At 43.8% G+C, this 12,716-nt stretch overlaps 1 protein-coding gene across 1 annotated transcript in view; it reads right to left on the reverse strand.

Moving 5' to 3' along the window:
- Window positions 1–6,945: 6,945 nt before the first annotated feature.
- The window catches only part of Cdkal1 (CDK5 regulatory subunit associated protein 1 like 1), a 554,248-nt gene continuing 548,477 nt past the window's right edge, over window positions 6,946–12,716 (reverse strand). Inside the window, 2 exon segments of the mRNA XM_036189139.1 lie at window positions 6,946–7,657; window positions 7,659–7,814. Of these exon segments, the coding sequence (XP_036045032.1) occupies window positions 7,478–7,657; window positions 7,659–7,814 (336 nt within the window). The 3' untranslated portion in view covers window positions 6,946–7,477.

A 12,716-nucleotide genomic window follows, 5' to 3' on the forward strand; every position in this document is an offset into this window, starting at 1 on the left:
ATATGTGTGAAGGATATTGTTTATTTTTATTTTGGACAAGGTCTCACTGTTGCCCTGGAACTCAGACCAGCTTCAAACCTGGAACCAGACTGGCTTCAAATTCATCAAGTTGCCTCTACCCCTTGTATGCTGGGATTAAATGCATATACCAACACATCCACTTAAGGACATAGTATTTTATATACACAATATCCTGCAATATATGCTCCAATACCCTGCAATAAAATCTTTTTCTATCTTATAGAAGAGACTCTAAGAGAGAAAGGGACCCGGTTAAACCCAAGGTTTGCTGATGGTAAACTCTTACGTCTTTTCTTTAATTATTTGCCTCATATGTGTACTGGGAACCACTGGGACCTACACGCTATTGACTCAGCTCCTTAACTCCTTTACAGTTTCAACACCATTTAGACTAAACACTATGGTAGGCCAAGGCAAGTGTATTCCTGACTGGGCATAGTGGCACAAGCCTTTAATTCCAGTACTCAGGAGGTGGAGGCAAGTGGATCATTGTGAGTTCATAGCCAGCCTGGTCTACAAAGTAAGTTCCAGAACAGCTAGGGCTATGTAGACAGACCCTGTTTTGTTTTGAAGTGAAATCCAAAAAATAAAAATACAAAAAAGAAAGAAAGAACAAATGTATCAAGTATATTAAAGATGTATGGACCAATACACTAACTTGAACTAGGACCCCACTTTAAATACTCTGAGCATAAATCTGGTGGTATAACACAGCAGAAATTCTCAAGTGATCTTGCATCACGGCTCTGGCAGACTGAGGAAACAGCCAACGGGTCTTTCTAGTGCATTGGGAGATGTTAATACATGTTCTTGTTCTACTATCTCAGAGGAACTATTTTAAAAGCATGTAGCATGAAAAGAATTTTACTTCATGTTAAAATCACTTCAGTGACTTACCAATGGAGGTGTGCATCTGCTGGCCCTGAGATGGCCACTGTGTTCCTTCCCTTCCGTGTTCTACCTTGACCCTCATTTGACACTTTTCACTTTACCACATCAGTGGCCAAACCTTCACACTTACAAAGGTACGGTATCATTAAAAATATCACATATAACATAAATTAATGTTGAAAGGAGATCATTTTTCATTTGTTTTGTGTGGTATGTGTAGTACACTGCATGTGTAGAAGTCAGAGGATGACTTTTGGAAGTTGGGTCCTGGGGTCCTAGAGACCAAACTCAAGTCATCTGGATTGGTGGCAAATGTCTTTACTTGCTGGACCATCTTGCTGGCCCCAAAATGGAACTGTTGTGAGCTAGCAGTTTGCATGACATTGAATAAACACTGTTTCCTTCAGAACTTGAAAACACCTGAGGCACTCCTCAGTGAACTCCCTGTGGTTCCTAGGGTACCCTGGGGATCAAGCAATCCTTCTTGATATGCATATTCATTTTTATTGCATACACTTAAGATATGCCTGTGGTAATTTGGAAAGGTTTCTCCAGTCAAGCATGTTGACAGCTCTATCATTTCATTACAGACATTACATTTTACCTTTGCTCAAGCCTAAAGAATGTCTTTTTTCTTTTTTCCTTTCCTCTCTCACTTCCCTTCACTCCCTCTCTTATTCTTCATTTTTAACTATTTGTTTAAGGTCAAACTTCTTAACGTTTCGCTTGTAACCCAAACTTTCCCTCCAGAGCATCGTACTCACACAGAAATGCAGACAGAAGTCAGTGGAACGACAGGCTTGGATGGAAGCTGTGCTGGACATCTGTTTATCACATTTTCTCAGCACAGAGCACAGTTTTGACTGAGTCTTTACATTCTCATGTTGGGTGAAGCAGGGAGTAGGAGGGAGGGACAAGGGGAGGAAGGAAAAAAAAACTTTGATCATTAACCCTTGAAAATGTGTATTGAATTCTGGAGTAGGATATCACGGTTTGGAGGCTGGCTCGCCTAGAACCCAAGCATCTTCGCCTAGAACCCAAGCATCTTCGCCTAGAACCCAAGCATCTTCGCAGTCAGTCCTAGATACATAAATGTTAGCAAAGTCGTTTTGATTTGCATTTCCTGGATAATTAGGGATGTTGAGCAATTCCTTAAATGTCTTTCAGCCATTTGAACTTCCTCTGTTTAGAATTCTCTGTTTAGTTCTATAGCCCATTTCTTAATTGGACTGTTGGGCATTTTGATGTCTAATTTCTTGAGTTCTTTATATATTCTGGGTATCAGCCCTCTGTCAGATGTGGGGTTGGTGAAGACCTTTTCCCATTCTGTAGGCTGTCGCTTTGTCTTGTTGACCATGTCCTTTGCTCTACAAAAGCTTCTCAGTTTCAACAGGTCCCATTGATTGATTGTTTCTCTCAGTGTCTGTGCTACTGGTGTTATATTTAGAAAGTGCTCTTCGGTGCCAATGCGTTCAAGACTACTTCCTACTTTCTCTTCTATCAGTATTCAGAGTAACTGGATTTATGTTGAGGTCTTGGATCCACTTGGACTTATGTTTTGTGCATGGTGACAGATATGGATCTATTTGCAGCCTTCTTCATGTTGACATCCAGTTATGTCAGCACCATTTGTTGAAGATGCTTTCTTTTTTCCATTGTACATTTTTAGATACCACCTTACACCTGTCAGAATGGCTAAGATCAAAAACACAGAAGACAGCTTATGCTGGAGAGGATGTGGAGCAAGGGGAACTCTCCTCCACTGCTGGTGGGAATGCAAGCTTGTACAGCCACTTTGGAAATCAATATGGCACTTCCTTAGAAAATTGGGAATCCATCTCCCCCAAGACCCAGCTGTAGCACTCTTGGGCATATACCCAAGGAATGCTCAATCATACCACAAGGGCATTTACTCAGCTATGTTCATATCAGCATTGTTTGTAATACCCAGAACCTGGAAACAACCTAGATGCCCTTCAACTGAAGAATGGATAAAGAAAATATGGTACATATACACAATGGAGTACTACTCAGCAGAGAAAAACAATGACATCATGAGGTTTGCAGGCAAATGGATGGATCTAGAAAAAATCATCCTGAGTGAGGTAACCTAGACTCAGAAGGATGAACATGGTATGTACTCACTCATAGTAGGATACTAGATGTAAAACAAAGATGACTAGACTGCTACACAACTCCAGGGAGGCTACCTAGGAAACGGGACCCTAGGAAAGACACAGGGATTGCCCAATGACAGAGAAATGGATGAGATATATATGAACAACCTGGACAACAGTGGGAGTAATGAAGGGTAAGGTTCGAGGGAAAGAAAGCTTAGGGGAACAGGAGATCCCAGCTGGATCAAGAACAGAAAGGGAGAACAAGGAATAACAGACCATGATAAATGATGACCATATGAGAACAGGAATAGGCAGAGTGCTGGAGAGGTCCCCAGAAATCCGCAATGATACATCCTCTGTAGACTGTTGGCCATGGTTGAGAGAAAGCCTGATCTGACCTAGTCTGGTGAACAGATGGCCAAACACCCTAAAGGTCGAGCTGGAACTCTCATCCAATAACTGATGGAAGTGGATGCAGAGATCCTCAGCCAGGCCCCAGGTGGAGCTCCAGGAGTCTAGTTGTCGAGAAAGAGGAGGGACTGTAAGAGTGTGAATTGTTGAGACCAAGATTGGAAAAGCACAGGGACAAATAGCCAAACGAATGGAAGCACATGAATTATGAACCAAAGGCTGTGGAAGCCCCCAGCTGGAGCAGGCCCTCTGGATAAGTGAGACAATTGAACAGCTTGAACTGTTTGGGAGGCAGCCAGGCAGTGGGACCAGGACCTGTCCTTAGTGCATGAGCTGGCTGTTTGGAACCTTGGGCTTACACAGGGACACTTTGCTCAGGCTGGAAGAAGGGGACTGGACCTGCCTGTACTGAATCCACCAGGTTTAAATGAATCCCCAGGGGAGTCTTGGCCCTGGAGGAGATGGGAATGGAGGGGAGGGGCTGTGGGGAAGGTGGGGGCAGGGGCGGGAGGGGAAGGACAGGGGAACCCATGGCTGATATGTAAAATTAAAACACAAATATAATAAATTTGAAAAAAAAAAGAAAAAAATGCTAGCCAAGATCAGGTTGAGGTCAAAGACGAGAGAAGGGAGCAGGATGGTCCCTAACTGGGGCCGAGGGTTTGCCATTCAAACCATGTTCCAGTTCTGTCTCTTCTCTTAGCCGCTCTGCAACTTTTGGCAAGACAAGTCTCATGAACTTTCTATCTTTCTTCTCATCTATGCGACAGCAACACCTATCTCAGTTTGTTTCTGCAGAACTGAATAACACTGATAAAATGTACCTCGTGTCTAGCAGAGTATGACAGTGAATGGCTATCCAAATTCTTATTATTAAAATAGGGCTGGGGCCACTGCAAGGGGCTGGCAGAGAGAGGCTTGCTGAAGACCTCAAGGGACAGAGAGGAAATACAGGCTGGTTGCCTTCCTACCACCTGCTTGTGGGTCAGCAATAGGTATGGTGGTTCAGTGGCAACAGTCGCCGAACTCATGCAAACAGTCTGCTGCAGCGATTCTGCTCTTCAGTATACATTCAGCACACACTTATTTATGTGCGTCAAAGCATTTCCATAGTAGCCTGGCTTAAAATGGAAAAGGTCAGAAACAAATATAGAATGGGTAAACATCAGGTATTTGGGGATAGAATACCATTCAGCAATAAATGTCAATGAGTCACGGCTGCATGGGACAGCTGGAACGAGGCTACAATGATGAGCAAAAGGTAGACATGAAATAGTTTGGTTGTATTTATGTAAATGCCACACACAGGCAGTATTAGGCACAGCGGCAGTGGTTGTGTTTTCTGTGGTGGGGTTAATGGGTGGGAAGTTGTCTGAGTGGTCTCCTGGTGCTGACTTAAAATATAACTCCCTTTGTGGAAATCCTTCCAAGTTAGAATTTCTTACATGAAATTTTATTTTAGTAGTGTACCTCTTTTTTTTCTTTTTTAATTTTATTTTTATGACAGGTTTTCTCTGTATAGCCCTGGCTGTGCTGGAACTCTGCTCCATAGACCAGGATGGCCTTGAACTCAGAGAGATTTGCCTGCCTCTGCCTCCTGAGTGCTGGGATAAAGGCGTGCGTCGCAACTGCCTGGCTTCTGTTTCCTTCTTAAAAGAGGAGGGCCACAATCACATGTTCTACCTTGGCAGACTGCTGGTATGAGTTGGGTCATGCTATGGACACAGCCCTTAAGGCCCGGCAGCTTACACAGCAGCACATTTCTTGCATGATGATGCACATGTAGCTGGACCTGGCATGGACACAGGCTGAGGAAAATTTCAGTCAGCCATGAAAGTCCACGATCATCACAGTTGTGGGAAGAGCACATGGCCACCTTTACATCAGTTTGCACACATATTCACTGCTAAAAAAAAAAAAAAAAAAAAAAAAAAAAGGCATGTAGGCATGCTTAGCTTCAAAGAAAAGCCACGCAGTGAAGTGGACAGGAAGGGACAAGATGGAAAGGCAGCAGCCCAGTGAGAGCCACACCCACTTCGTCTTCAGCCACACTCAGACCCTGGAGAGCTGTGTTCCACACCCTCCCCAACAGTCCTCCCTCCTCCCTCCCTCCCTCAAGCAGCAGGTCCCAGGAATGAACAATCTAGATTTCCAGGCCATTGCTGTCCCCTGGGCAAGCTGGTCACCAACAGGGAGATGGACATTGTGTATGACAGTTCTCATTGTCAGGGCATGGCTGGTCCTTTGGTGGGCCCAGGCACACAGTGGAGTCATAGTCACAGAGAGTCCTGAGTGGAGGAACCATCTTTTGAGGGGGTTGTTGGGGTCAGCGGGGCTACTGAGTATTTGGGTGTGTCATTCTCTCACAGGCAGGGAAAATGTGGGGGACTGGAAGAAAACAGAGGCTTAGAGGGGAGGGATGGAAGGGGAGGAGGGAGGAAGAGAGGCAGGGGGAGAAAGAGTAAGTAAAGAGAAAAGTGCTTCTAACAAGCTATGGGTGTAAAGCTCTTCTGCTCTATGTAGTGTGGCCCTAGGCTTGGGGAAGTAATCTGATGTCTGCTGGGTTTTTATTAAATAAGCACCACACTGGCACTCACTGCTTATCAACAGTGACTATGCCTATAAAAGAAAGGCAGTCAGTGTTAGCTGCTGCTACCCCTCCCAGTTTCTGAGACCATGGAGGCAGGCTCGCAAGTCCTGCTGCAGCACCCAGAGGGCACAGGTAGATCTTTGCACTTCTCAACCTTAGTGTACATGATGTGTGAGTGTAGCTATGCACACATTTCAAACGTGTATGAAGGTCAGAGGATAAATGTCAGGCCTTGCCTTCTGCCTTGCTTGAAATCGGGGCCTTGCTTTCTGATGCATACATCAGGCTGTCTGGCTGTGAGCTTCTGGGAATTCTGTTTCTGGCTTCCATACTGCCACAGGAGCTGGGCCTATCGATGCACGTGATGTTCCATCTGGTTTTCCATGGGAGATTCTGGGAATCTGGACTCGGGTGCTTAGGTCTGCATGACAAGCACTTTGTCCACGAGGCCCGTCTTTGACCGTCCTTTAAGAACTGGCTGGTTGCTTTCTCTTTCACTGAAGTTAAAACACTAGAAACTTATTCCTTACTGATGCTACATTTACTTACATTGTAAGCACAGACTTTGAGAAAGCAAAAAGAAGAGGGAACAGAGGCAGGCCTGCAGCTACCCTCAACACAATTCCATGCTTCTTCATGGAAGCACAAGGCAGTCTTAGGGAATTATGCTTGTAGTGAGTGCTCATGTGGGTGTATTTGCATATGCACTTTTTTTTTTGGCCAACTGATGACATTAAATTTTGGGATGGGCTTTTGGGGGGGGGGCACGTGTAAGGAAGAGCTAACAGGGGATGGTCTAGAGATGAAAACAACCCTATAGTATCTAGAGGCACTTACTTTGTTTCCCTTGGCCTACCCAATCCAAATAACTCATTTAAATTACGATAAACACAGGGTTTGCTTATTGCACCAATTCCTTTTATTGTCAAAGAAGTCATTTCAGTAGGAAAGACTGATGATGTCCAGTCAGATGTGCAGGGAAGGAGCGTGGTTTGTTTGAAAGTTTGTGGGCACTGCAAGCATGGATTCCTCACATTTCCTGAAAAGCTAGGAAGAGTCCTTTAAGTGGCAGACTTGGGTCCAGGTTCCCAAAATAGGTTTCTATATCAACTTTTTAGGAACACATGTGCTGTGAAAAAGTTGTTTGTAGCACAGGGACTCCAAACACAGCCTGAAGAATGTTTATTAAGGACTAGGTGTTCTTCTACACCAGGAAACGGTGGCTAGAGCCACTGACGGCCAGGGCCACTGACGATGGCCAGGGCCACTGACGATGGCCAGGGCCACTGACAGCCAGGGCCACTGTGCACTTAGGTTAGGACTTAATGACTGGAGAGTGAAAGGGAAAAAACGCAACCACTTGCGTTTGTTGTTAAAAAGTGGAAAGGAGTGTGATGAGAAAGACATGTTCCAGAAGCTGTGATTTGAGGTCAAATGGCTCAGCTCAATGGGAGACCGGGTGAGACAGTAAGGAGGGATCCAGACAAGGCAGCATGACCAGTTCAGATGACTGCCTTTGAGAACTGGTGTGGCTGCTTTCCCTGAAGGTTTTCATTAGAAACTTCCTCCTTCTGGATGCTTCATTTAGACACGTTGTAAGCATAAACTCTGGCCAGAAATGCAAAAAGAAGAGCAAGGAGAGCCAGAACTGCGGCTACCTTCAGTGCACAGTCATGTTGGGACATCTGCAGCACAATTCTGGAATATGTTGAGTCATGCCGAGTTGCAGCACAGGTGTCTGAAGTTGAATTCAGATGATTCCCAAACCTATTTCTGAATTCCTATAAAGAAAGGAACAGGTAAGAAATAATTTTCAGAAAAAAATTCCTGCAGCTATATCAGCTATGGTTCCTTATCCTTTCAACACAGACACATTTGGGTGCCCTGCAGGGTCCAGGTAGCCCCAAGCGTGGTGTGAATAAATCAGCTTTGTTCTCTGAAGATTAGAACACACACAGTCTTGGTTTTTTAGACTGCATGGAAGACATTTTGTTCATCAAACACATGCTTGAGGGCAGACATTCCAAGGTGACCTGCCATTGGAGGAAGGCTGAGCCCTGAGTGACCAGAGTGACCCAATCCATAGAGTCCCCTCCACTTACCCTGGTATGCCAGACACAGAAGCCTGGACAACTCAGCTTGAGGGGAATGCAAGGGTTGAATCAACATGTCTGCTCTACTTTTTAGAGAGGTCTCCATGAAGCAAGGCTTCTAGTCTGACATGGAAAGTGGACAGAGGAACGTTGCTACTGCCATGGCAGTTTTAATCTTTCAAAGTACATGCTGTGTCTATTGTATGAGATTTCTCACATTATCTACAATGTCCCCATACAGCATGGGCACCCTGCTGGGACCGATGGGACATGTAGACAGGAGGATCACAGAGGATGAAGGAGAAGCACAACATGGGAGAGGCAGGGCAGCATGTGTCGGTGTAAGCCAGCTGTCCTGGAGTAACCACTGGACTGTCTTGTGCCTTCCCTTCTGAGCACAGTCCCGGGTACCTTTGTCTACTGTGTACAAGTGCTCCTCCCCACTGCACACACTGGCTGGTGCCTGAGAGTGGAGAGGAGCAGAGGCACACCTTGGCAACAGATGAAGTGGGACAGACTAAAGACCTGAAGCCATCTAATTAGGATGAGGGCAGAAGGGTAGGAAGAGCTGAATGACACTTTAAAAAAATAGATGAAATGAATTGAGTATAAGGCACAGAAATTTGGAGTCTGAAGAAATGGCTCTGTAGTTACGAGTACTTGCTGTTCTTGCAGAGAACCATGGTTCAGTTCTCTGCACCCACATCAGGCAGTTCACAATCACCCATAACTCCAGCACCAGGGATCTGATGCCCCCTTCTGGACTCAGAGATTACTGAATTCATGTGCACAAACTCCACATAGACATACACACATACATATAATTTAAAACAGAACAGAAATGTAGAAATGAAGACAATGTTTATGACCCAATTTCCAAGCTTATATTTATACCTGATTCATATGGAAGAGCCCTTGCTTTCACTGTAGGAGACTGACTGGGAACTTAACCAGGGTGATGTTCTCAACACCAACTGTAGTCTTTGTTTCTGAACTTCTCAGGCATTTGGGCCCATGCTGCCCTGCTGCTGGTCTCTATGCACTGGGAGTCTTTATCAGGGAGCAACACCCTCCAGGAGACAGCTCTTCTGTGAGGCTAGCTTGTGTGGTGTTTGGTACAAGCTTCCCCTTCAATTGAACAGTACTCATAATGGGTTTGTAGTTTTTAATAATTATTAGGAGCTATTTATATGAAACTGCTATCAAACCTGGAAGAATGCATTGATGTGTCCATTGATGTGTGCATTACTCTTGGTAACCGGCATATGTCCATCAAGTAACATTGCCTCCATGTGTCATGTGACTCAGCTCACTCAAATTCCATTCTATAACCATACTTTTGGTAATTATGTTCAGAGCTAGTTATGTATACTGGGGATGATGGGTTCTATTTTATATGAAGCACTGGCAAGGAAAAGGTCATTCTCAGCCTAATGAACTTCCACGGTTAGAACTTATCATATGTTGGTATCAACAAGGCAGACTTTGCTAACTAATTTCACACCTTCTTTTTCCTCTTTCCTGTTTGAATATGTTTTAATATTTTTGTTTCTTCCTGGGCACAAACTTCCTGCCTTCTCTTGTTTCTGCTTAGTCATGTTGAAAAGTCCTTCTCCCCTGTCCAGAAAGAGCCAATACTGTTCTTGTAGGGTAGTTTCATCCTTTTCCTTGGCCTCAGTCTAATTTCTACCATAGGGTAAAACCAGCCTTGCCCCAGAAGCCCCTAAGTGGTCAGAAGCCTCTCAACACTCGATGGTTGGTTGTTTTTGAGACAAAGTCTCATGTAACCTCATCCTGCCTTGAACTCCTGATCCTCTTCCTTCTACCTCATAAGTGTTCAGACTATTGGCATGAGCTACTGTGTCTGCCTGGTTTTTTTTTTTTTTCTTCCTTTTTTTGGTTTTAACTTTCTCTTTTTCTCATGACAACCCAAATGATGCTGTTAGTGTTTAAAGTATAATTCAGTCTGCTCTATGTTTGGACTCACTGACTATGGTAAGACTGCAGAGAGACCATACCATGTTATAGTGCTCTATGAGGATCAAAAGCTAAGCAGCAACTTTCTTCATAAAACAAGAAAATAATCCTTTAGTTCCTTTGGAACACAAGAGGCCCTAAATAGTCAAAGCTGTATTGAACAAACAAGAACAAATTTGGAGGCATAATTTTCTGATTTCAAAACATACTACAGAGCCACAGTCATCAAAATAGCCTGGAACTGGCAGAAACATCAACTAAATCTCTGAAAATGTCCATTGGAGAAAAGATAGCATCTTCAATAGATGGTCCTGGGAGAATGGATATCTACATGGAAAACACTGAAATTTAACACATCTCTCATCTAGTAACAAAAACCCAAACAAGCAAATAACAAAACTCAACACAAAATATATCAAATACCTAAAAGTAAGACTTGAAACTCTAAAACTACTTGAGGAAAACATAGTGGTAACAATACTGGTGCAAAGAATGAATTTCTGGACAGGGCCTCAAGATCACAGGAAACAAAGGTCAAAATTGACAAATGGGGACATCAAATTAAGAGGTTTTTCCACAGCCTACAGAATGGGAAAAGATCTTCAGCAACACCACATCTGACAGAGGCTGATTTCCAAAATGTATAAAAAACTCAAGAAACTAGACATCAAAAGCTCAAATAATCCAATTAAAAATAGGGTACAGATCTAAACAGAAAATTCTCAACAGAGGAATCTCAAATGGCTGAGATAAGCTTTAAGAACTGTTCAACATTCTTAGCCATCAGAGAAATGCAAATCAAAGCAACTGAGATTCCATTTATACCCGTGAATGGCTAAGACCAAAAACACAATGAAAGCTCATGCTGGAAAGGATATGGAGCAATGGAACACTCCTCCACTGCTGGTGGGAGTGCAAACTTGTACAGCCCCTTTGGAAGTCAGTGTGGTGGTTCCTGAGAAAACTGGGAATCAACCCACCACAAGACCCAGCTCTACTGCTCTTGGGTATATACCCAAAGGATGCTCAATCATACCACAACGACACTTGCTCAGTTATGTTCATAGCAGCTTTATTTGTAATAACCAGAACCTGGAGACAACCTAGATGCCCCTCAACTAAGGAATGGATTAAGAAAATGTGGTACATTTACACAATGGAGTATTACTCAGCTGTTAAAAACAAGGACACCAGGAAATTTGAACGAATGGATGGTACTAGAAAAAAAATCCTGAGTGAGGTAACCCAGACCAAGAAAGACAAACATAGTATGTACTTAATCATAAGTAGATATTAGCTGTAAAATAAAGGATAATTATGCTATGATCCACAGACCCCAGACAGACTGGGTAACAGGGAGGGACCATGGGGGACACCCCAATCTCCCTGGAAAGGGGAAGTGGAGGAGATTTCATGGGTGGACTGGGGATGGGTGCGGATGGGAACATGGGCGTTCAGGTTGGGGGGAGTCTAAGGGGAGAGTACTGAAAGAGACTACTAGGGGGGCATTTTGGGGTCAGGTAAAAACCTGGCTCAAGGGAATCACTAAGGAGCTTACAAGGAAGAGCCCAGCTCAGACTCCTAGCAGTAGCAAATATATAGTCTGAACTGGCCATCTCCTGTGACCAGACTGGTGCCTAGCCCAAGTGTTATCAGAGAGGCGCCAACTAGCAACTGATGGAGACAGAAACATGCCTGATACTCATGGGAGACCTGCCCTTTCCTAAGCTTAGAAATGGAGGAGTGGATTGTGGGGGGTGTGCTGGGAAGAGAGGGAGGAAGTTGTGGCTGGGATGTAAAATAAATACTTAAAAAATTAAGAGGTTTTTAATCCAGTGAAGAAAACAACAAAGTGAAGACCCAATATATAGAATGAGAGAAAACCTGTTCTAGTTATTCACTGGACAAAGGGTTAACATTAAGAATATGTAAGGAACCCCAAGTACTTAAAACAAAAACAAACAAACAAAAGACAGCTAAAGAGTGAGCTAAAGACCTGAATGAATTGTTATCAAGAAATACAAACTGCAAATCTACCAAAAAATGTCTAGTATCATTAACCATGAAGGAAATGCAAGTCAGAACCATAATGAGACATCAGCTGACCCTAGTTAGAATGGATTTAACAATAATAATTAAAAATAACTGATGACCATAACCAACTCTCCAAAGATGCTGATGAGGATATGCAGAAACGGAGATTCCTGTAATCCCAGTGTTAGCAATGCACCGTAGCATGCCTGCTATGCTGAATGGTGTGGATATTCCTCAGAGAATCAGGTTCAGAAAATAATGGAGCTTTTGTTTTGCATGTGTATGTGTGGTATGCATATATGTATACATGTTGGGACCAGGGCATTGATGCTGGGTGTCTTCCTTGACTACTCTCTACTTTATTTACTGAGACAGGGTCTCTTGCTGAATCCAGAACTCACAGATTAAGCTAGTCTAACTACCCAGCTTGCCCCCAGGGACCCCCTGCCTCTGCCTTCCAAGCACTGGGATGCCAGGCTGCCACCACACTTACTCATGATTCTTAGGTTCTGGGCAGCTGAGTCCCAGTCCTCATGCTTGTGTGGCAAATGTTTTATCCATTTAGCATCTCCCACCAAC

Source organism: Onychomys torridus, chromosome 5 (assembly GCF_903995425.1).
Source record: "Onychomys torridus chromosome 5, mOncTor1.1, whole genome shotgun sequence".
NCBI lineage: Eukaryota > Metazoa > Chordata > Mammalia > Rodentia > Cricetidae > Onychomys > Onychomys torridus.